This window comes from Bos indicus x Bos taurus, chromosome 9 (assembly GCF_003369695.1).
Source record: "Bos indicus x Bos taurus breed Angus x Brahman F1 hybrid chromosome 9, Bos_hybrid_MaternalHap_v2.0, whole genome shotgun sequence".
NCBI classification, from domain to species: Eukaryota; Metazoa; Chordata; class Mammalia; order Artiodactyla; family Bovidae; genus Bos; species Bos indicus x Bos taurus.
In genome coordinates, this window is record NC_040084.1 from 67,321,735 (window position 1) to 67,348,035 (window position 26,301).

General features: G+C 36.8%; 1 protein-coding gene across 6 annotated transcripts in view; it reads left to right on the top strand.

The window, feature by feature from the left end:
* Window positions 1–26,301, top strand: part of LAMA2 (laminin subunit alpha 2) — a 693,105-nt gene that overhangs the window by 256,227 nt on the left and 410,577 nt on the right. For all 6 annotated transcript variants that reach the window (XM_027551500.1, XM_027551497.1, XM_027551499.1 and 3 more), the window contains exons 5-9: window positions 1,282–1,461; window positions 5,318–5,407; window positions 7,098–7,215; window positions 14,951–15,129; window positions 21,200–21,299. In XM_027551500.1, coding sequence (XP_027407301.1) covers window positions 1,282–1,461; window positions 5,318–5,407; window positions 7,098–7,215; window positions 14,951–15,129; window positions 21,200–21,299 — 667 coding nt within the window. The remainder of the gene's footprint in view (window positions 1–1,281; window positions 1,462–5,317; window positions 5,408–7,097; window positions 7,216–14,950; window positions 15,130–21,199; window positions 21,300–26,301) is intronic.

A 26,301-nucleotide genomic window follows, 5' to 3' on the forward strand; every position in this document is an offset into this window, starting at 1 on the left:
ATCTGTGTAGTGTAATTTCCCAGAAGTGGAATTTCTAAGTAAAAAACTCTGTGCATTTGTAATTTTGACAGTTATTGCTAAATTCACCTTTATAAGGACTTATACCATTTTACATTCAACCTGTAAATGTGTAATAATTGTTGTGCCCCTTTTAGTCTTGTCATCAGGGAGTATTATTAATATTTTAGGATTTGACAACTTGAAAAAATGGAGAAAGCTTTTAGAGTGGATTTAATTAAGAGTTCTGTTATAAATGAGGTTCACTATCTTATCAGAAGTTTAATAGCCATTTCTATTTCTGTTTCTTTAAATAGTTATATTTTTGTGTTATGTCATCAGTATTTTTTCTTGTTGATTTATAGAAGTTCTTTAGGCATTAGAAAAATAATTCCTTTATATGTGATAGAAGTACTTCTTATTTTATGTAACCGTTTACCTCCCCCCAACCCCCATTAGAATTTTCTGCTCTCGAAATCCCTGTGAGAGCATGTGGGCCTCAATTCACCTTTGAAGGATAATCATTTCTCTGATTTTTTATGGAAAATGGTATGGTTAGATTTGATTTCTTCTGGTGTCAATTTTGCAAAATTATTTTCCTAAAGAATATTCTATTCTACTCAAATTTTAATATATTTTCAAACAGCATATTTTTCGTAGAATGTGTTATAGCCTTGGTAAATTTTGCCTTCTTAAGCTATCATTTTCTAAAAAAGAAATAACAAAAGCCACCTTATGGAAATGCCTCACTGTGATTGGAGATTTGCATAATTTTTCTGGTAATGTGTCCATTTTTACTCTCTTTATACATTTTAAGACAATATAATTAGATACTTTCAAGCTCAGAATAAAAATAAATTTGAGTTCCTGATGATTTCTTGTTTTTGTCTGATATTTTGTTTTCTGGTTTCCCACCAGAAAATATATGGGAATATATGCCAGAATCTTAAATAATTTTTGGCTGCAATAATTTTCAGAAAAAGAATGACTGATTTAAGAATTTTTGGAAATCCTAGGAAGTTCAAGTAGATGCACTGACTTGGAACATAGAAATATAATTAATTGCAGTATATAGAAAATGCCTGAAATAGAAACAAATAAATTGCAGGTACATGTACATTCATCATATTCCTCAATTACTTCACTGCATTCTAGTAAATATGAACCTGTATCTGCCTAACTGAGAGAAGGGGAGCTTAACTATTTGTCTAAGAAAAGTTAAATAAAACCAGATATGTAAATCTTGGTAACCTTAATTGTTAAATTATTTCCCAAATTGTGTAGATTCATATTTCTTTGATCAATGGGAGACCGAGTGCTGATGATCCTTCTCCTGAACTGCTAGAATTTACCTCTGCTCGTTATATTCGCCTGAGGTTTCAGAGAATCCGCACCTTGAATGCCGATTTGATGATGTTCGCTCACAAAGACCCAAGAGAAATTGACCCCATCGTCACACGAAGAGTAAGTTATGAGGAATCATATTGGAATCTGTGAATAATATTGGGCCTATTGTTTTAATTGCCTGTTAAATAGTTTTACTTTAAAAATTTTTTTAATGATGTGATTCATTTATGGTTGTGCAGGGTCTTCATGCTGTGTGGGTTTTTCTCTAGTTGCCGGGAGTGAGGGCTACTCTCTAGCAGCGGGGCGTAGACTTCTCACCGTGGTGGCTCCTCTTGTTCCAGAACATGGGCTCTGGTGCCCACAGACCTCAGTAGTTGCGGCTTCCAGGCGCTAGAGCACTGGCCCAGTGGCCGTGATGCATGGGCTCAGCTGCTCTGCCGCGTGGCGTCTTCCCAGGCTGGGGATTCTTTACCACTGAGCCTCCAGGAAAGCCATCAGGCGTAATTTAGATTCTAGTTTTCCATGTTCCTATCTGCTGAGAGAGGCTTGGGAGCTGGGAGTCCTCAGCCACAGTCCTTGGCTGTGCCATCAAAACCTCTGGGGCCTCTGGGGAGCGCCTGCTCCTCCCTCAGTCGTGTCTGACTCTTTGCGACCCTGCAGACTGTAGCCCGCCAGGCTTCTCTGTCCATGGGATTTCCCAGGCAAGAATACTGGAGTGGGGTGGCATTTCCTTCTCCATAATTGTCTGTTAAATAGTTTTAAAAAAATAGTTTTCAGTGGAGGAATGAAAGACTTTAAAATTTCATGGACCTTCCTTTGTTTAAATCCAGCCTCTGGGCCACTTATTAGATGTGTAAAAAATATCAAACTTTTTAACATTTCTAAACTTTAGTTTCCTCTTGGTACAGTGGAGCTCATACTGCCTAGTTTATTCTCTTGATTTTGAGGACAAAGTTAGTTTTTCCACACTTTGGGTTATCTGTACAACTATTATAATTGGCCTTGTGGGCTTGTAACCCACACTAAGAAATACATTTTATATCATGACTCAGTACATATACACACACGGGCAGACACTCACACCACATCACATCCTGATAAACTTTAATATGCATGGAATCAACTGGTGATGTTGTGGAAATGCAGATTTGAATTCAGTAGATCTAGGACAGAACTGGAAAACAGCAATTCTAACAATTTTGCAGGTGATATGGATGCCACTGGTCCATGGACCATTTTATCTAAATAAATAATTTAGCTTCATGCTTCTTTAATGAATCACAATGCATTTCTAGTTCAAAAGAATACAGATACTAGGGAAAAAACTGATTGTATACACTTTTATTTTCCTTTATGAATTGAATATCAGGAAAAATAATGATTATAGCATCCTTTCAACATATCAGTGGAAACAGAAGCTAGTAAAGGTGTTGTTTTCAAACAGAAATTTGAGAGATTATGACATAGATGATCTGCCCAGGTTCAGGCAGTTCAGTTCAGTCGCTCAGTCATGTCCGACTCTTTGTGACCTCATGAACCACAGCACACCAGGCCTCCCCGTCCATCATCAACTCCCGGAGTCCACCCAAACCCATGACCATTGAGTCTGTGATGTCATCCAACCATCTCATCTTCTGTCGTCCCCTTCTTCTCCTGCCCTCAATCTTTTCCAGCATCAGGGTCTTTTCAAATGAGTCAACTCTTTGCATGAGGTAGCCAAAGTATCAGAGTTTCAGCCTCATTATCAGTCCTTCCAATGAACACCCAGGACTGATCTCCTTTAGGATGGACTGGTTGGATCTCCTTGAAGTCCAAGGGACTCTCAAGAGTCTTCTCCAACACCACAGTTCAAAAGCATCAATTCTTCGGCGCTCAGCTTTCTTTATAGCTCAGGTTGCTATGAGTCATAACTATGCTTCCTCCTATTCCCATGTCCCGCCAGGTTCTCTGGTTTATGTCATCTCCCTTTTATGCATGTATACAACCAAGACAGTATTAGCTAGAGACTCAGTTCAGTAGTAAATCCATAAATCAAATACATGCAAACAGAATATCTACTGTGTGACTAGAAGCAAAGGAGAAAAGAGGATTGTAGGGAGAAACTGAGATTGTGAGACAAAACATTGTTCCACAATGACCCTACTGGGGTTCAACTGTTGCCACCAGGTAGCAAAGTGCTGAGCCTACAGACTGAATATTGAAGGGCAGTGCTTTTCACAAATATGTGAGGACTCCTCATACATTTTCTCATTGCTTAACTTCCTCACACCTAACTTCTCCATCATTACAAAATAACTTTTAAAGTCTTATGTCCTCATAGAACACATGTTGGATGTTTTAGTGCCCTTTCCAAACCTGAAATAATTTTGCCTTGTATTATATTTCAGTCTATTGTAAATTGTCTTCTGCAAAAGTAATCATTATTTTACAGCAAAGTTTAGATTCCTCACTTATTAAAAAATCACTTTTAATTATAATTTTGGCATGACTTAAAAATACACACCAAGGAAGACTGAATAATTTTGAAGTGAAATTTAATCTTTCCTGACAGTATATCTATCAAAGAAAAAAATCAATGGAAGTAAACGTGTTCCTTTTATCATCTTTTGCTGAAGGCAGAGAGGGTGTTGGGGTGCACATCTATTATTTATAACTTCATTGTATATGAACCTTTAAAATAGTGCAGTAAAGTTCAACATTAATTATGTTTTTGGAAGTACTCAAGTTCTGTAAACCCTACATATAAATTTAAATGTATAAAAATAGGATATTGAATTTTAACTCTTCTTCATGACTTAGAAATGAAGCATTACACATTTATATTTAAAGCAGTTTTAAAAACATCCACAAAACTTCTGTATCAGCATTCTGAGCAACTATGCCTGTTTTATCTGTATTATTAGGTGATGAAGTTAGTGAAACGCAGAGTTTAACGTCTAAATGAAATATAAACTTCCTTGCAAGTTACAATAGTGTGAGGTGTAAGTGTATCAAGTAAGATAAAGTAACACAAAATATTATAAAAGATACTGTATATAAACAGCAAAAACAAAAAGAAAAAATGTTTAAAAAAGAAGTAAATTAGAAAAGAGAATTTGTGGTCAGGGAACTCAGATTTGTATCTATCTATTTATTCTCACTAAATATGTGTGTGTGTGTGTTTAGTGTAAATAATTGGAATAATAGAACTATCTACCACTGTGATGACTATTTAGATTCCACAAGATAATATGAAGTACTTTCACAACTATAACTTGTGATATACAAATTAGTTAAAATTTTTTAATTGTTCAGTTGTATAAATTATGAGTAACCTTTCAAAAATAGCTAGGTAGATGAAAATAATTTGAGGCAGTCCTATGTTAACCTAAACAGGAAGGTAATTGCATGAACATTTTAACATAATAATGAAGAAATATTGTTCTGCACATCTAGTTTACGTCTTGCATTATATTAAACCAATCTTGTAGTTAATTACTTTTCATGTGCTTCTTGATATGCTTAAGAAATGTGTCATCATGAGCACCCTTTCCCTTACATTTGTTGATTCTTTTCAAATTCATTAAGTAGAACAGTCTGCATATGATTCGTGAACGCTGGCATTCCTAAAATAATAGTAAAAGACGTTTTCTGTCTTTCAACTTTTATGAAGAATTATTGTCCTTGCTTCCCCCGACCCTGTAACAATTTGCTTTCGATAATAAATGCTCCAGCATGGAGTTTCTGTACTGTGCAGCACTTTGTATTGTTGTGGGAAATAAATTTCTAAAATGCCCACCTAACATGAACTATAGAGGCATTCTGCCCCTGGAACATTGTTTCAATGTGAGGAGTTACTGGATACTCTTGTGAGCCTTCAGTTGTTCTAGAGCTTCCAACTAAGGGTAGAAGCATAAAGCCAAGTTTTTAACTGAATGCTCCTTCCACCTTGCAGTAGTCTTAACAGGATTTCTCTCTGGATTGCTTTTTGCAGTATTACTACTCGGTCAAGGATATTTCGGTCGGAGGGATGTGCATCTGCTACGGTCATGCCAGGGCTTGTCCACTTGATCCAGTGACAAATGTATGTATATTTTTAGGCTGCTTAGGTAAAATGAAGCTCTGAACTGTAAAATGCTTCATGAGAAGCTTTGCTGACAGGGACGCTGTGAATGGGTGTCAGATCCCCACTTAGACGGTGTAACAGAAAGCCATGCCAGGGTGAAATAGAGCTGGCAGTTAGGATGATAGACTTTGAAGGGCGCCATTACAGTATCAGAAAACAGATTAGTTTTTTCCCAAAAAGGCTCCGAACCAGTCTATTTTGAAACCTCTCTAGCTATGACAGCCTGCTGTATGATTTAGCTTTAGAGAATGCCTGTCATCAATCAACCTGTTTCTTTTATGAATTTTCATCAAAAAATATTAATGCAAACAAATGAAAAATGTACCTGGAAGTAAATATAAATGACCATGGAACCAGAGACCAAGGTAAGATGGGGCAGTAAGGAGTAGAGTGAAAGAGAGTATTCAAGAGAGCTTGAAATCGCCAGATCAGAAAATGCTGGAATGGTTTTAGGTTGCATTTTTCATTAATGACAATGTATTAAGTGAACATAACCTAAGCAAAGAAGATGAATGAGCATCTGTTTTTCTCAGGCATAAACAATCTGGTGAAATACAGAATCATCTACTTTATGTATGGAAGAAATATTTTGGATAGTAAGATCAGTGAATGTAGCTACCTAGGTAAACACTTTTTCCTACGACAACTGTAATACAAATGATATTTCTTTCAAAGCTAGTTTTCTGAGTAATGCATCATAGTATTACTTCCTATGGAAGATTCAAATCCCTGGCATAGTTTTCTTCACAAGGTTGTGGTCCTGCTTTCTGCAGGGTGTGGGCACTATCTATCAGATGTACTGAGGAGCAGTATTTCCCAAGATTTGAGAACCTGCACAGCAGCCTTGGAAGGACGGTTCCATGCAGTGAAATAAGACTGTACTCAAAACACTTGCAGACAGGAGATTCAGGCTTGGAGTATTACATTTCTCCTCTATCCCTGCCTCTCCATGCCTTGCCATCTACTCTCTCCCCTCTTCCTATGCTAAATGCTAATAGTCAGTTCACTTCAGTCGTTCAATCATGCCCAACTCTTTGCAACACCATGCACTGCAGCACACCAGGCTTCTTTGTCCATCAACAACTCCCAGAGCTTGCTCAAACTCATGTCCATTGAGTCAGTGATGCCATCCAACCATCTTGTCCTCTGTCACCCGCTTCTCCTCCTGCCCTCAATCTTTCCCAGCATCAGGGTCTTTTCTAATGAGTCAGCTCTTCGGATCAGGTGGCCAAAGTATTGGAGCTTCCACTTCAGCATCAGTCCTTCCAATGTTAATAGTACTTTGATGGAAACCTTAAAATGGATACATCCAACCCAGAAAACCTGTGGATCTCAGGAATTAGAGAAGTGATTCTAGTCTTCAAGACCACTCCTGATTGGGCCTTCATTCTCTGCTCATCTGAGCCCAGTGATTCCAGTACCAGCCTGAACCTCCCTCCCAAAGCTGGTGATCAAATATGGTCATCACTCCCACTGCTGGAACCTCTTCCTTCCCAGACTGACAGGAGTTTTAGATTTTGGTTCAGAGGCTCCATGTTTTCTCTTGTCTTCATTCTACCTTTCAGGAGAAACCCCTCATTTATGGTTCCAAAGAATGCTGAAATATGCTTCCCCACCCTGCCCCCAACTTTTTTTCTTTTTTTACTAGAAATCCCGCTGTGAATGTGAGCATAACACGTGTGGTGATAGCTGTGACCAGTGCTGTCCTGGATTCCATCAGAAACCTTGGAGAGCAGGCACTTTTCTGACCAAAAGTGAATGTGAAGGTATGTTCCAGACAGTCCAACACCATGTGTAAGTCTTCCTTTCCTGGGGCACAGGTGGTGTAAACACATGCTGATTTCAGGTGAACTCATATGTCAAATTCATATGCATTTCATCCAAGACAGTAGCTGTAAGCTCTTTTACTCTCCTGTTTTAAAGTTTTCAAGATTTTATTTTTTTGACAAATATTTACAAAATACTTATGAATTTACCACTATGTGAGAATGCAGCCTACCAGGCTCCTCAGTCCATGGGATTTGCCAGGCAAGAGTACTGGAGTGGGCTGCCATTGCCTTCTCTGAGAGAATTATGAGATGTAGATAAAAGCATAATATACACTTACTGTTATCAGGTGTGAATCTAAAGTTTATAGCATAACATATATGAACTTCTGAAAGTGTTAGTCACTCAGTCATGTCCAACTCTTTTGTGGCCCCAGGAACTGTAGCCCACCAGACTCCTCTGTCCATGGGATTTCCCAGGTAAGAATACTGGAGTGGGTTACCATTTTCCTTTCCTGGTGATCTTTCTAACCCAGGGATTGAACCCAGGTCTCCTGAATTGCAGGCAGATTCTTTACTGTCTAAGCCACCAGGTAAGTCCCTATATGAACTTCTGCTGAACTATAAATCCAAACAACTAGCCAGAAAGCCCAATTTAACTGAATTCAAATATTACCATTTTAGCAAATCACATTTAGTGAAGCACCCAATCACATTTTTTTTTCAGTTCAAGAGGTGTATATGGCCTCCAACACAGGCTTGGAAGACATTTTAAACTAATAGTAATAAACTATTACTATTTTAGTAATAGTACACACACACACACACACATAGAGAGGGAGAGAGAAATGTAAATAAACATACAGTAAAACCTACTGGATATAGAGATTACCCTTCTAAACAGGTATGTTTATAAAATGCTTATCAAACCAGTATAGCTGCAGATTCTCTGCCTATTCTCCTTTTATATGGTTCCTCCCCTAGTAAATAGCTTTTGAATACCTGTCATCTAATAAATGGAGAAAACCAGAGGAGAGAGATCATACCCTAAAGCTTAGATTCATTTTATTATCTGGGAAGAAGAAGGCCCCTGATTCATTAGTTATACTTAGTAAAGGGTAGGGTTTGGGGACAGTAGTTGTGAAGAATAGGAGAGAAGGTAACTGGGAGAGGGCAAGAAATCAAATGAGTGGAGAAAGAATATCTATTTTAGTAATCCATTAATACTTTCAATGTGTCATTTCACATTAATAATAATATAAAATGCTAATATTAGAAATGGTATCAGTGACAATCACAGAGTGCCTGATGAACTATGGACAGAGGTTCTTGACATTATACGGGAGACAGGGATCAAGACCATCCCCAAGAAAAAGAAATGCAAAAAAGCAAATGGCTATCTGGGGAGGCCTTACAAATAGCTGTGAAAAGAAGAGAAGTGAAAAGCAAAGGAGAAAAGGAAAGATATAAGATTCTGAATGCAGAGTTCCAAAGAAGAGCAATGAGAAATAAGAAATCCTTCCTCAGCAATCAATGCAAAGAAATAGAGGAAAACAACAGAATGGGAAAGACTAGAGATCTCTTCAAGAAAATTAGAGATACCAAGGGAATATTTCATGCAAAGATGGCTTGATAAAGGACAGAAGTGGTATAGACCTAACAGAAGCAGAAGATATTAAGAAGAGGTGGCAAGAATACACAGAAGAACTGTACAAAAAAGATCTTCATGACCCAGATAATCACGATGGTGTGATCACTGACCTAGAGCCAGACATCCTGGAATGTGAAGTCAAGTGGGCCTTAGAAAGCATCACTATGAACAAAGCTAGTGGAGGTGATGGAATCCCATTTGAGCTATTTCAAATCCTAAAAGATGATGCTGTGAAAGTGCTGCACTCAATATGCCAGCAAATTTGGAAAACTCAGCAGTGGCCATAGGACAGGAAAAGGTCAGTTTTCATTCCAATCCCAAAGAAAGGCAATGCCAAAGAATGCTCAAACTACCGCACAATTGCACTCATCTCACACACTAGTAAAGTAATGCTCAAAATTCTCCAAGCCAGGCTTCAGCAGTACGTGAACCGTGAACTTCCAGATGTTCAAGCTGGTTTTAGAAAAGGCAGAGGAGCCAGAGACCAAATTGCCAACATCTACTGGATCATCGAAAAAGCAAGAGTTCCAGAAAAACATCTATTTCTGCTTGATTGACTATGCCAAAGCCTTTGACTGTGTGGATCACAATAAACTGTGGAAAATCCTTCAAGACATGGGAATACCAGACCACCTGATCTGCCTCTTGAGAAATTTGTATGCAGGTCAGGAAGCAACAGTTAGAACTGCACATAGAACAACAGACTGGTTCCAAATAGGAAAAGGAGTACGTCAAGGCTGTATACTGTCACCCTGCTTATTTAACTTCTATGCAGAGTACATCATGAGAAATGCTGGGCTAGAAGAAGCACAAGCTGGACTCAAGATTGCCAGGGGAAATATCAATAACCTCAGATATACAGATGACACCACCCTTATGGCAGAGAGTGAAGAGGAACCAGAAAGCCTCTTGTTGAAAGTGAAAGAGGAGAGTGAAAAAGTTGGCTTAAAGCCCAGCATTCAGAAAACAAAGATCATGGGATCAGGTCCCATCATTTCATGGGAAATAGATGGGGAAACAGTGTCAGACTTTATTTTTTTGGGCTCCAGAATCACTACCGATGGTGACTGCAGCCATGAAATTAAAAGACGCTTACTCCTTGGAAGGAAAGTTATGACCAACCTAGATAGCATATTCAAAAGCAGAGACATTACTTTGCCAAAAGGTTCGTCTAGTCAAGGCTATGGTTTTTCCAGCAGTCGTGTATGGATGTGAGAGTTGGACTGTGAAGAAAACCTAGTGCTGAAGAATTGATGCTTTTAAACTGTGGTGTTGGAGAAGACTCTTGAGAGTCCCTTGGACTGCAAGGAGATCCAACCAGTCCATTCTGAAGGAGATCAGTCCTGTGTGTTCTTTGGAAGGAATGATGCTAAAGCTGAAACTCCAGTACTTTGGCCACCTCATGCGAAGAGTTGACTCATTTGAAAAGACCCTGATGCTAGGAGGATTGGGGGCAGGAGGAGAAGGGGGCAGCAGAGGATAAGATGGCTGGATGGTATCACCGACTCGATTGACATGAGTTTGAATAAACTCCGGAAGTTGGTGATGGACAGGGAGGCCTGACGTGCTGTGATTCATGGGGTCGTAAAGAGTTAGACATGACTGAATGACTGAACTGAACTGAACTGAACTGGTGCTATAGTAATTATTAGACAGTGACAACCAAAAAAGAGCCAGTAGTGAGAAATCATAAAAACAACGGGCTATGTAAACATGTGCCAACAAGCACTCTTTTATACTTTAATATTGAATGTTGTCATTTTTGAAAACAACCCATATGTCCAGTTTTTCCTGAAGGGAAATACCCAAGAAACATAACAGATGACTGATATTGTCATATGTAGCCTAGTATTGCCATCTGTCCCGTAATGGTGACAGGGATTCTAAAGAAACCTGTGTTTCTGGAGATCTATTCAGGCCAAGATGAGACCTAAAAACAAAAACTTCTGCGGAACTATAAATCCCAAGTAGTCAGAAAGCCCGATTCAATTGAATTCAAATATTAATATTTTAGCAAATCAGTCCCAATCACATTTTTTCAGTCCAAGAGGTGTCTATGGCCTCCAAAACAGGCTTGGCAGACATTTTAAACTAATGCCAACTTTATATATGAATTGAATAAAATGTATTTGTTGTGTATCATGTATCAGACATGATAGGTCCTTAAAATTATTGAATTATAAAAGAATTTAATCATAAATTATTTCCTAACTATACGTTATCTTTTAAGCCTAAGATTCTGCATATACTACGATGTCTTGAGTCTCTTCGTTTTCTGCCCTTACCTCTTTTGCTTTTTGATTTGTGTCTGTGTGCTTGTGAAGATATTTTGGGTTAGAAATCAGTCATTGTTCTGAGAAGTATCTGGAGGAATGGGGCCCCACTACGCAGTTGTGTAAAGGGGTAAACCTTAACAGCATCAGATGCCTGACCTTTCGTTTTTTTCCCTCTACTCCCAACTCCATTCCTGATGATCCCTCAGGATCTCCACAACTTCTGCCAATTGAGAGCAGACTTTCATTCCTAAGGCTGAGTTTGAGTTGAATGACACCATGAATATCTCTTCTCAGATTTCCTTAAATTTAATAAATTTCTCTTCTGCTTGAGGAATATCAGCAGTTACAGGTGGGAGTATCATTTGCGGGTAGGGATTCCTCCCGTTGTCTCTGACTTTCTATCACACAGTTATCATAATGCAATGTTAAGTGGATCTGCAAAACCCTTTACCACTCTCCACTAATATATATCTGTTTAAACAAAGAAATGGAAAGGATGGATCAATTATTAGGATTATTAGCCGTAGGGATAGACAGAGCAACACAGAAGGAAATTTCTACTTGCCGCTCTATACATTTTTAAAAATACTGTTATTATAAAACAATTTTATCTTTCTTTGTGGGAGAGATGGGAGGTTGGATTTACAAACTGAAAAAAAAATCTATAAAATAAAGATAGGGTTTTTAACCATAAAACCTTGTATACATAGTGCTTTCGGTGATATATATATATATTCATAAGAGTTTATATGAAAATTTTAGCTTCCAAGCTGAATGGTGTTCCAGTCACCTCTGAAGATTTAGAAACATCTTTTTGCAACATGACAAATCCCTCTATAAAATGAATTGTTGTTTAGTCACAACCTACAATGATTGTATTAAGTTGTGTATAACTCTGTGTGACCCCATGGTCTGTAGCCCGCTAGGTTCTTCTAACCATGGGATTTTCCAGGCGAGAATACTGGAGTTGGTTGCCATTTCCTTCTCTAGGGGATCTTCCCAATCCAAGGATTGAACCCGTGTCTTCTGCATTGGGAGGCAAATTCTTTACCACTGATCCACCAGGGAAGCCCAACCTCCCATCTCTCCTACAAAGAAAGATAAAATGAATAATTTCCTTCTAATTCACTTGAATTTAATTTGGATTTTATCAGTCTAGCTTATTTGAGGCAGGATGTATCTATAAAGTGCAAAGGGTATGTATTCCATTGCTAAGCCTGTACTAACAGACAGTTTCTATCATGTGTCATGAACATTCAGTGAAATAACAAACTGCTGATGGCGGAGTGTAAAATGGTTGTTTGTGAGTAGGTACTCTCTGTGTCCTCTGAGGCTTTAGATGGAAGATGTGCAGGTCCAGGACCTTTAAACAGCAGCCAGAGCTGTAGGCAGAGGGCCCTCATATGTGGAGTGTATGCTTCTCAAACATCAGTCTTTACCTGCCTTAGCTCATGGTTATAAGTACAGTCAGCAATACAAGTTCTAAATAATGTGAGAATAAATTTGTATTCCTCTGTGTTTCTCTCTAGTTATACTGGTAGCAGAAATCTTGACGGTTACTTGCAATATATTTTTACAGTAGATTTTTAAGAATTCTTGTACATTGTCCTAAAGATATAAAACTGCATATCATGCCTAGTGATTTATATTTGTGATTATATACTTCCCTAGAATAAAGTTTGAAAACTCTCCATTAATACAGCAACAGTGCTATATCCTAAATCAAAGCCAACAAACTGAAGAAGCTATTTGCAACAAACTGGACAAGGGGGAATATATCTTTACTGTATTAAGAGTCATAGCAATAAGAAATTTTTTTTTAAAAACTGTTAAAAATGAGCAAAGATTGAAACAGGCATTTCTCAGGAAAAAACTATGACATAACCATATAAAAAATTGTCACACTTATTTATGATTAAAGAAGTATCCATTAAAACAATAAAAGTACTTTTTAAAAACTTACCAAGGTGTTCTTTCATTCACTCAACATATGTTTAAATGTATACTATGTCTAGGAGCTGAATTAAAAATGTTGATAATACACAGTGTAGGTGAGGCTGTAGGGGATCAGTTTTAATATGTCTGTTGGAGGGAAAGTAATCCGATATAGAATTTTTAGAGAGAAAATTTTCAAGTTAATTAAAATTAAAATTCTAGCCCCTGACTAGAAATTGTACTTGCAGGAATTTAATCTGTAGATGTACTTGATTTCTCTATAGGACATCTTATAAGCCTTGTCCTTAGTTGTTTAATCACTAAGTGGAGTCCGACTCTTTTGTGACCTGCTACTGATATTTATGGGCTTTCCAGGTGACACTAGTGGTAAAAAATCCATCTGCCAATGAAGGGGACATTAAGAGACCCAGGTTCACTCTCTGGGTTGGGAAGATCCCCTGGAGGAGGACACGGCCACCCACTCCAGTATTCTTGCCTGAAGAATCCCATGGACAGAGGAGCCTCTCGGGCTATGGTCCATAGGGTCACAAAGAGTTGGACATGAATGAAAAGAGGATACCCAAATCCAAGACTGGCACAAAATAGCATAATCTCATCACTGAACAAAGCTCTCCTCTTGTCCTGATTGCTGCTGCTGCTGCTGCTAAGTCGCTTCAGTCGTGTCCGACTCTGTGCGACCCCATAGACAGCAGCCCAACAGGCTCCCCCGTCCCTGGGATTCTCCAGGCAAGAACACTGGAGTGGGTTGCCATTGCCTTCTCCAATGCATGGAAGTGAAAAGTGAAAGTGAAGTCGCTCAGTCGTGTCCGACTCTGTGCGACCCCATGGACTGCAGCCTACCAGGCTCCTCCGCCCTTGGGATTCTCCAAGCAAGAGTACTGGAGTGGGTTGCCATTGCCTTCTCCGATTACTTTGCACTAATTGCACATCTTTTCTCTCTTATTAGATAACTTGAAGGGATTGTGATAGAGATTGACCCTAAGACTCTGGAGCCTAACTTCAGAGTCTGGCTTACAATTCTGATCTCGTGACTTTTTACAAGTTATGGTTTAGTTGGTAAGTCATGTCCGACTCTTGCAACCCTGTGGACTGTAGCCTGCCAGGCCTCTCTGTCCCTTGGATTTTCCAGGCAAGAATACTGGAGAGGGTTGCTGTTTCCTTCTACAGGGGATTTGCCTGACATAGGGATTGAACCCAGGTCTCCTGCATTGCAGGTAGATTCTTTACTGACTGTATTATATCTAAGCCTGCTTTACAAGTTATAGGTGGTTTTTTTTCCCTAAATGCAGACAACAGAGCTGCAGTGCTACACAATCTTCAGTTGGTCGAACTGGGGGATGAGAAACCAAGAACGGGAAGGGCTGACTGCAAAGTTATACTCCAGTTTTAAATTGTGCAAAGGGTTGACACCCTTAATCCCTGTGATATTCAAAGATCAAATGTATATACACTAAACATCCTTCTTTACCCATAGGATCTAATACAGAGATTCACATATAGTAATTATTCATCACAGATTATGCAAATGTTAATTATTCAGTGTCATACTTCAATAATAATCTGTTTGTTGTAATAGGAAGCTATAGGTTGAATTATATGAAATATCAGTTTTGTAAGATAAAAATCAGTCAAATATTGGCAATTTCATTGTTTAATTTATATGTTTTAAGTTCCATTAATATATATTTATTAATTTATCTAATAGATTCATGTACTTTCTAGGCATATTGGCTTTGTATGTATATACATATAATGTAATATAATTTACCATATGGTATAGAAATCTCTTATGTAACAAAAATTATTTTTATATATATCTGAAAGTTTATGAATTTATTTTTCCCTAATGCAGCCTGCAATTGTCATGGGAAAGCTGAAGAATGCTATTATGATGAAAATGTTGCCAGAAGAAATAGGAGTTTAAATATACATGGAAAGTACATTGGAGGGGGTGTGTGTATTAACTGTACTCGAAACACTGCTGGTATAAACTGTGAGACATGCATTGATGGTTTCTTCAGACCCAAAGGGGTAACGTATGCTTTTTCTTTCATGAAGTATTATTTTGGATTTTTCAGACTGAGATGTATTACAGGGAAAAATAATTGTGATTGCTTCTTTAAATGGTTGGACTTCAAATCTCAAAGGTGACTAGAAATATTTCATAATAGAAGCTGATATAAATCATTGAGGATGTGATATAAAATATTTCCATCTCTCCAGAAAGTCCCATGGTGACTCATTCCAGTCAATCCTTACCCCCAGGCAAACTTTGTTCTGATTTTTGTAGCATAAATTAGTTTTGCCTCTTAGTGAATTTTCTAAAAATGAAATCGTAAGTTCACAAAATTTTTGGTCTTCCTTTCACTCAATGTAACAGGTTTAAATTTACCCATGTTGTACACACCAATTGTATTTCTTTTTTAAAAAATGCTAAGGAGTAGCCCTCTGCATGAATGTATCTTAATTTTAAATCCATTCTCCTATATATTTGGGTCATTTCCAGTTTTTGGTTAGTTCCTGCAAATCAATTTTATAAGAGTCTTTTTGTGGTCATGTGTTATTAACCTTGCATAAATGTCTAGGAGTATAATAGTTGTTTCATAGAATAGATGTATGTTTGACTTTATAAGATACTGCCAATGTTTCATCAAGTTAATGATACTATTTTACATGTTCACCAGAAATATGTGTGAGTTCTACTTCTTCCATCTCTAACATTTGGTCTGGACTATCTTTTTGAAGTAGTCCTCCTAGTGGATGTGGGTGTAGTGGGTCTGGCAAGTCAGTACTAGGCAGCCACTAAGTCAGTCCTGTCAATGCTGAGTGCTACAGCACATCTTTTATGAATTTACAGCAGTTTTTTTTGGACTAAATTTCTAAGTGCCTGCTGGCTATTCTGTATCCTCTCTTGTGAAGTGTTTCTTCAAAATTTTTCTTTTTAATTCTAGAAAAGTCATAATTTTGTTTTAGGGCTGTAGCCCATCTCAAGTAAATCTTTGTGTGAAGTAATGATTGAGATCTACATGCTTCACCTGTTGTTCCAGCACCATTTTTTGAAAAACACTTTTTTTCTCTTTCAAATTGTTTTGAGCCATTTTTTGAAAATAAGTTGATCATTTGGGTTAACATCTGGAGCCCCAGTTCTATTCCATGGGTTTGTTTTTCCATCTTGTGCTAACAGCACACTGTCTACACGACTAGCTGGTTCCCATGACTTCAGAAATACTTTATGCACATCATTATAATTTATTTAAAATAAGTTTTTATTCACATTGTGATTTGTTGTCTGTTGTTTAGCTTCTAAGTATTTGGGCTTTATTAAGTAATCCAGTGGTTAGTGTTAGTCACTCAGTTGTGTCCAACTCTTTGCGAGCCCATGGACTATATCCCTCCAGGCTCCTCTGTCCATGGAGTTATCCAGGCAAGCATACTGGAGTAGGTTGCCATTCTCTTCTCCAGGGGATCTTCCTGACACAGGGATCAAAGCCAGGTCTCCCACATTGCAGGCAGATTCTTTACCATCTGAGCAACCAGGAAAGTCCCATGTATGAATATTACTTATTATTAAAATGGAAACTTTATATTTTGTTTTCATTTTTATAGATGTAATCACTAAGAAACACAGTGCAGCTAAATAAGTAGACAGAACTGGGAGGGAACTTGTTATAGCCCTGTACTCAATGTATTATGGTCTTTTTTGGATTTCATTTATTCTTATGAGAAGGCAGCCATCATTTGTATTTTTGTTCTTCTGTATGTAAGATGTCTATCTTCTCTAACTGATTTCAAGATATACTCTTTATATTTATCTTTTAGCAAACTAACCATGTATTGGTAAATTATGGCCCCTAGATAAAATTTGACCCATGGCCTATATTTGTATGGCCTGCAAAAAACAAAAATTTTTTTCTTTATATTTGTAAATACTTATTTTAAAAAGAGAGGGAGGAGGAGGAGGAGGGGAGGAGGAAATGAAGGGAAAGGGAAAGGAGATGGAGCGAGAAGAAAAAGAAAACCCCAATTAAGAAGAAGAGCAAGAATAAGATGGATCAAAAGCTAGGAGGAAGAGGAGGAGGTGAGGAAGGGGAGTAGAAGAAGAAACAGACCTTAGGTGACTTACAAAACCTACAATGTTACTCTCTAATTTTACAGAAAAAGTTTTCCAATCTTGGTTAGACCATGTTTGTCTAAATGTGGCTATCTTTGTGCTTATATTCTTGGTTACTAAACTTCTTGTAGTTATAAATTGAGATTGCTGCATTTTGGACATTTTAGGCCATTATCTCCTTACATATTTTTTTTTGAACTGTGCTCTCATCCTTTTGTGACTCCAGCTACATACAGTCTAGGTTGCTGGACTGTGCCTATAGGTTACTGAGGCTGTAATAATTTTTTTTTCTTTCTTTGTGCTTCAGATTGTATAATTTCTATTTATCTGTAATCAGCTATACTACTTTTCTGCATGCCATCAGTTATCTGTTGCTAAGCATATCCAGTTAATTTTTCAGCTTTATAGACTACTTATGTTTTTTTTATAGTTTCCTCCACTCTGCTGAAAAAAATTCATGTATTCACTCATTATAAACCTTTATGCTCTTCAGCATATCTAGAGACCTATACAAGTCTTTGTCTATTAATACTTGGGGCACCTCACTGTTTTTGTTGACCTGTTTTTTTTTCTTGAATAAGGACCATGCCTTAGTTTTTCTCCTCATGTCTAGTAATTCATGATTAACACAGGAAATTTTGGTTGATACATTGTAGTGACAAACGATTCTGTTATCTTCTGAAGATTTTTGGATTTTGTTTCAGTTTGTAGTCCGCTTACTGACTAATCACTATGAAACTGGAGGCTTGCTTTTATACTTCTCTAGAGCAGATTAATAGAAAACTAAAGGTATGTATCTAACCTTTCTTGGTTGATAAACTAATTTCTATTTAGATTATATCATGTAGACTAAAAAGTCTATTCAGGTCATTCGGCTTTCCTGCTGTTGCTTCCCGGTGGACCCCTTGGAGTCCCCAGAATTAATGTGCAATTAAGGAATCAGTTAAGAATGGAGGGGTATTGATATGTAGATTTTGTTGTTACCCTTATAAGAACATGAATCTTATCTAGTGTGTTTTTTCTTTCAAATCTCAAATCCTTCTAATTTATGCATGCTTTTGATTATTCTTCCAAGCCCTCAAATATTTGATTTTTTATATTTGTCCAGAATTCATCATTGTCATTTTAGGATGTGTTGGACCTATTAAAGACACTCTGCCATTATTAAAACTGGAAGCTTGATCAAGTTTTTAATACAACTTATTAAGTGAATCTGAATCTAGAATTTTATACTTTAGCACATAAAAATATGTATGCTATATTTTGTGCTAAAAATTCATCTATTTCAAGTGTTTAGTATTTGGGTGATATGAAGATATAGAAATAAAATTTTTGTACACTGTAAATTTTATATCTTAAAAACATATATCTGCATTATTAAAAATTATTGCCCTAAAATCTAATTTTAGGTATATCTACTAAGTACATATATTTAACAATTAAAACATATATGTATATATATATGCTTATGGCCATGTTTACTTTGAGAATTAGTAATCTTATTATTTTAGTAAAATTAAAAATAAAGCATAAAATAGATATATTTATAGAATATCTTATGTTAGAAGGTTTCCTTTGTATCATTTCTTTTTAGATTCCACATATAAGGGATGTCATACAACGTTTCTTATTCTTCTGTCAGACTTACTTCATTCAGTATGACATTCTCTAGGTCCATGTTGCTGCAAATGGCATTATTTCAATCTTTTTAATAATTGAGTAATATTCCATTGTATATATGTACCAGATTTTCTTTATCCATTCCTCTGTTGATGGAAATTTAGGTTGCTTCCATGTCTTGGCTCTTGTTAGTGATCCTGCAATAAGGGGTGCATGTATCCTTTCGGATCATGTTTTTCTCTGGATGTATGCCCAGGAGTGGGATTTCAGGGTCATCTGGTAGCTCTAATTTTAGTTTTTTAAGGAACCTCCATACTGTTCTCCATAGTGGTTGTACCAATTTACATTCCCACCAACAGTGTAGGAGGGTTCGCTGGAAGTTCTCCTGATCAGCAATCTGATTCAAGCAGATTTTCCCAATTACTGTAAGGAAGGATAATAAATTAAGAGGTTTTGGTTTACTCAAGCTCATCATTGGAATCATAAATCATATTCATAAAAGCTAAGAATTTATCCTAAAGAAATTTATTGCTATATATCCCCAAAGAGGTGTTTTGTTGTTTTTGTTTTGGTTTTTTTTTTTTTGGTGTTGCGGTTTTCTCTTGGTTAGAAAGTCCTTCTCCCAGTTCTGCCCTCAAATTGCTACTCACCTCAAGCTCTAGTCTAAAAGTTACTTTTTCTGTGAAACGTTGCTTGTCTTCATTATGTTCTTACTACTTCCTCTTTTGCTCCAGAACTCTCTTCTCTGTGTCTATTTTATCACTCGGCACATTCTATTTAATCAATATCTTTCAAGTCTGCTTTTCCAGTAAGCTTCTTTAACTCAGAAAGCAGGCCTTACCTATCTGGGCTTTGCATGATCCTTTCTTCACAATAGAAAGTAAATGAATGAGTGTTAAATAATGATTTTGAAACAGATCTATGGACTTAGAAGATTAAATTCTATCAGACATGTAAATATTTTTCTGCTTATGATACTTTGACTTATTAACAATCAAGTTTTCATTATAAATTAAATCTAGACATATATATATATATATATATATATATATATATATATATATATATATATGTAAACTGTATTTGGGGACTTCCCTGGTGGTTCAGTGGTTAAGACTTTGCCGCCTGGCCCTGCAGGGGTTGCAAGTTCAATCCCTGATCAGGGAACTAGGATTCCACATGGCTTCTGGCCAAAAAACCAAAACATGAAACAGAAGTAATACTATAACAAATTTTAAAAAGACTTTAAAGATGGTCCACATCAAAAAAAAAAAAAGCAATATTTTATAGGAAATAGCTTATATACATAATTATATGTATATTCAGCAGTATTTTAGTATTTCCTAGGCAAACAAATTTAGTTGCTTTTTTATTCTTATCCTATTACATCTAGAAAATAAATGTTTTATGTATGGTACATTGGCACAGTCTAGGTTTATTTAATTAAAATATTCTAATGTTAAAAGCTACATGTATTATTTTATATATGTGAGAAATCTTATGAGATAGTTTCTGTTATTCCTCTTAATTTTAATTTAATAACATCACTATGATTGCTATTATTAATCTCATATTACCAGAAAGTAAGGTGCAGAAGACTGCATAGCCAGTAAGTGTCCACAATGGAATGTGAGCTCAAGGCTTCCTAATTATAGAATCTACATTCCTCACCCCAGATTATGCTCACTCCTGAGAAAATCAAAATTTTAACATCGATATTTAAGATTACCTTTTCTCAAGCACCAAATTTAATTAGTTATATTGTGATCAATGTGAAAAAGGTTTTGAACATTAAAAATTTGGGGGAAAATTACCAAATTTGAACTACATTGTAATAAAACAAAAAAGTAAGGAAGATTTTATCATGGAATGTGTATTTCTCTTACATTTTCTATATAAGCAAACATTGATATTTTGTTTCTATGATGATAATTGTGATTATAAAAGAAAGAGGTACATTCTAAAATATGTAGAGATTAAAAAACTATTTGGGATTTTCTTTAAAATTTTAGCAAAGAATAAAGCATGATGAAAGTTATGTGGTAAAATCCTGGTAATCATTGAATCTAGGTAACAGTTACATAGGAGTTTATTATATTATTCTCTTTACTTCTATATGTCCACTTAGAAGAAATGGATTCTAGCAATTTTGAAAATATAGTAAAGACATTTTCTTATGTTATTATTTTCTCAATATAGTTTCTTATTGCATATCATTAAATTGGGAAAATAAAGAATTTTCTTATATTATCATTTTATCAATATAATGTTTTACTATATATCATTAAAATGACCTCTAAGGCTTACTGGATCAAAAAGTATTAGTGTTTTTATTACAGTTGACTTAAAGCAATTTAATATTTTTGTTAGGTATCTCCAAATTATCCAAGACCATGCCAGCCATGCCACTGTGATCCAGTTGGTTCCTTAAATGAAGTCTGTGTCAAGGATGAAAAACATGCTCGACGAGGTGAGAATTTGGTGGAGGGCCATTGTTCTGATTGAAAGTGAAAAAATGTTAGTTGCTCAGTCATATCCAACTCTTACATCTCAATAATTATGTTTATGTTTAATTATACCTTAAAAGCAAAAAGAGTTGAATTGTTTTACATTAGTTATACATGTATATGCATATATTTACATACCTCCGTGTATGTGTGTGTATATATATATACACACACACACATAAACCTTCTAGTCAATTATAGATCTGTGGTGTATGAACCTTTTGATGTTTTGTTATTTATTAGATTACTTTGTAGCTGGTATGGTTTCTGGGGTGAAATGACAGTGATCCTTGAGGGATGTGTGTGCTACAAAGGAAGAGCGAATAGATGAGATCACAGACTGAGATGTAGTTAATAATATAGAAAACAAGAAGTGTGCATAAAGCACTATAAAAGGCAGTAGGAATGAGTTCATGAAGGAAAAGAGGCCGACATTAATTTAAGCTAATACCTGCTTTGACGATTGAAATTCATGGTGAACTCCAAACATTAAGGAATCAAATGCCAAAATAACTCCTGGATGTAAAAATGTTTACAAGCTACTTCCAGGAAAGTTGCTTGCCAAGGTTATGTAGAAAATTCATAGAATATATCTGGAACTGTTTCTTTATATTTAGAAGACTGGGTTCTTCTATCCTGTGCGAAGACTAAAATAAATCATGGCTATTGTATAGGCTTTTCCCCCAAAGACTTTTGAGTTAAAAGGCTGGCAACATTTCTTTGACAGTTTAACTTACCTGCTTTCTTTACAAAGCTATATGATTATGTATTTAGGCCTTAGACTCTTAAATCTTAAAAGATTAAAAAATGATTATTTAAAAATCCTACTGGTGAATTATTGGTATCATTTTTTATTTTATGGTTCCTTATCTCTTTATGATAATAACTAAATCACATTATTTTTAAGATAATTTAATTTTATTCCCTGAGTTTAAACAGTAAGTATTCTGCTGTTGAAAAAGTGATTTAAAAAATGTAGAAAAGTAGAAAAATGGGCATTCAGTGCAGTGGTAACTCAAATACTATTATTAACATTTGTGTGTTAACTTTAGATGGTGACTTTTTCCCCATATCTGTTCATATTTCTCTGAAATTTGGTTTTAGCTCCTAAATAACAGTCCTCAACTCTGAAAGATATTAAGATTGTTTCCAAATTTTGTATATTTTAACGAATATATGATGAAGATCTTTGTATATAAAATATTTTTCATTTATTTTTCCCTCTGAGATCTAAATTCTTTTTTTTCAAATTGAGGTATAGTTGATGTACAATATTATATATGTTACAGTTGTACAATACAGTGATTTTTCAGTTACTAGGAAAACAACACATGGTCAACTAAAATTTTAACAGTACAAACGGAATAAAGTAGATAGCAAATACTGTCCTCTTTAACCTATTCAACCCTAGTCTCATTTCCAAATGTAATCACAATTTAAAATTTTTTATAGAGTAATGTACCAAAATTGGAGAAGGCAATGGCACCCCACTCCAGTACTCTTGCCTGAAAAATCCCACGGATGGAGGAGCCTGGTAGGCTGCAGTCTATGGGGTTGCTGAGGGTCGGACATGACTGAGTGACTTGACTTTCCCTTTTCACTTTCATGCATTGGAGAAGGAAATGGCAACCCACTCCAGTGTTCTTGCCTGCAGAATCCCAGGGACGGGGGAGCCTGGTGGGCTGCCGTCTATGGGGTCACACAGAGTCGGACACAACTGAAGTGACTTAGCAGCAGCAGTACCAAAATTCAGAAAACTCACTTTAGCTATAATAATGACATTATGTTAAAATCACAATACATATTAATTTTTTTATTGAATTTCTTATGTGCCTTTATAATCTTCCCTGGAGAAGGAAATGGCAATCCACTCCAGTACTCTTGCCTGGAAAATCCCATGGACAGAGAAGCCTGGTAGACTACAGTCCATGGGGTCACAAAGAGTCGGACACAACTGAGCGAATTCACTTCACTTTATAATCTTCAAATTCTTATCTACTCCAAAATAAGAAAATTATTTATTTCTTTAGCTCTTATTTCTTTCAATTCTTCCAGTTTTATTGCAATATAATTGACATACAGCACTGTGTAAGCTTGGGCTTCCCTTGTGGCTCAGTTGGTAAAGAATCCACCTGCAACGGGAGACCTGGGTTTGATCCCTGGGTTGGGAAGTTCCCCTGGAGAAGGGAAAGACTACCCACTCCAGTATTCTGGTCTGAAGAATTCCATGGACTGTATAGTCCATGGGGTCGCAAAGAATTGGACACAACTGAGCGACTTTCACTTTCGCTGTGTAAGTTTAAAATATTCAACATGATGATTTGACTTTCATGCTTACCACAATAAGTTTAGTGAACATCCATCATCTCAAGGATTACTTGAACACAAGCACGGCAATACCTTGACAGCCAGTCTGAGAAACAAGATGGCTTTCTAAGTGATCAGTGGGATGGGATCTACTGGAAAAAGCGATGGCTCATGTCCTGGGCAGGACAGAGTGGGATGATGCAACATTTCATCACTTACTCAGAATGCAAAAGTAATGAATTGTTTATTTCTGGAATTTTCCATTTGATATTTTTCAACTGGGGTTGATCACAGGTTAACTGAAACCATGAAAAGTGAAACTACAGATAAGAGAGGAAATATGTATGTTTATTTTACAATTTGTATATGTTAGTAGTACTCTCTGCTATCTATTTGATTCTGCAGTTTGATTTTTTGGTAAGTGTTTATCTGGGCCTTGTTTTCTGTGTTTTTCCTAACTATGTGTGTGTGTGTATGTGTGTGTGTGAGTGTGTGTGTGTGTGTGTATGCACACATGTGTATTTCCTAGTTTACCCTTTCAGGAGTCTTGAGTTTATATGTAAAGTTCTCTGATATGTCATCCTACCTTGAGTAGTATCTAGAATTTGTCTTTTGTTCAATAAAACCATGCTCCACACTCTAGACTACTTAATCAGAATTAATCAACTTGAGGAAAGACACTCGGAAAAGGCAATGGCAACCCAACCAGTACTCTTGCCTGGAAAATCCCAAGGGCAGAGGAGCCTGGTAGGCTGCAGTCCATGGGGTCTCGAAGAGTCGGACACGACTGAGCGACTTCACTTTCACTTTTCACTTTGATGCACTGGAGAAGGAAATGGCAAGCCACTCCAGTGTTCTTGCCTGCAGAATCCCAGGGACGGCGGAGCCTGGTGGGCTGCTGTCTATGGGGTCACACAGAGTCGGACACGACTGAAGCGACTTAGCAGCAGCAGCAGCAGGAAAGGCACTGGTTTAAGAAATGGCTTACTACTCTAGAAAATAACTATAGTTTCTTCTTCCAAGGGATTTCTCTGCTTCATAACAGCACAATCATTATATATATATATATATATATATATATATATATATATATATATATATATATATCTGTCTGCCAATTTCAACCTGCACAGTCAAGTGTTCTGAACAAGACATTTAGTTTGTAGTAGTACTTTCAGAAACAAACATTGAAATAGACATTTTTTATCACAAAGTTATTTCTCTGTTTAGTCTTGAGGTCTGGAGATTTTAATATCAGAAATAAATATTAATTGAGGGGAGTGTTTCTGTGGCCTTTATTGAAGTGAACAGATGTCTTTTTCATTTGACTTCTATGTCTGATTAAGAAAATAAATTTATTGATGTTCAACAATGCAGACATAACTCAGAGATATTACAAGTTCAGTTCCAGACCACTGTAATAAAGCAAGTTCCAGTAATTTTTGGTTATCCAGTGCATAATAAAGTTATGTTTACATTATATGGTAATCTATTAAGTGTGTAATAGCATTATGTCTAAAAATACAATACCTTAATTCAAAAAGACTTTCTTGCTAAAAAATGCTAACCATTATCTGATCCTGTAGTGAGCTGCAATTTTTTGCTGATGGAGGATCTTGCCTTTAGGTCAATGGCTACAGGGTGGTGGTTGCTGAAAGTTGGGATGGCTGTGGCAATTTCTTACTATAACTAAATAATGATGTTTGCTACATTGACTGACATCCTTTCAAAAACAATTTCTCTGTAGCATGTAATGCTGTTTGATAGCATTTTATCCACAATAAGACATCTTTCAAAATTGGAGTCAGTCTTCTCAAACCCTGTGGCTGCTTTATCAGATCAATTCAGTCAGTTCAGTCGCTCAGTCATGTCCAGCTCTTCGTGACTCCATGGACTGCAGTATGCAAGGCCTCCCTGTCCATCACCAGCTCCTGGAGTTTACCCAAACTCATGTCCACTGAGTCAGTGATGCCATCCAACCATATCATCCTCTGTCATCCCCTTCTCCTCCTGCCCTCAATCTTTCCCAGCATCAGGGTCTTTTCAAATGAGTCAGTTCTTCATATCAGATCAGATCAGTCGCTCAGTCATGTCCGACTCTTTGTGACCCCGTGAATAGCAGCATGCCAGGCCTCCCTGTCCATCACCAGCTCCCAAAGTTGACTCAGACTCACGTCCATCGAGTCAGTGATGCCATCCAGCCATCTCATCCTCTGTCGTCCCCTTCTCTTCCTGCCCCCAACCCCTCCCAGCATCAGTCTTTTCCAATGAGTCAACTCTTCGCATGAGGTGGCCAAAGTACTGGAGTTTCAGCTTTAGCATCATTCCTTCCAAAGAAATCCCAGGGCTGATCTCCTTCAGAATGGACTGGTTGGATCTCCTTGCAGTGCAAGGGACTCTCAAGAGTCTTCTCCAGCACCACAGTTCAAAAGCATCAATTCTTTGGTGCTCAGCCTTCTTCCCAGTCCAACTCTCACATCCATACATGACCACTGGAAAAACCATAGCCTTGACTAGACGAACCTTTGTTGGCAAAGTAATGTCTCTGCTTTTGAATCTTCATATCAGGTGGCCAAAATATTGGAGTTTCAGCTTCAGCATCAGTCCTTCCAATAAACATTCAGGACTGATTTCCTTTAGGATGGACTGGTTGGATCT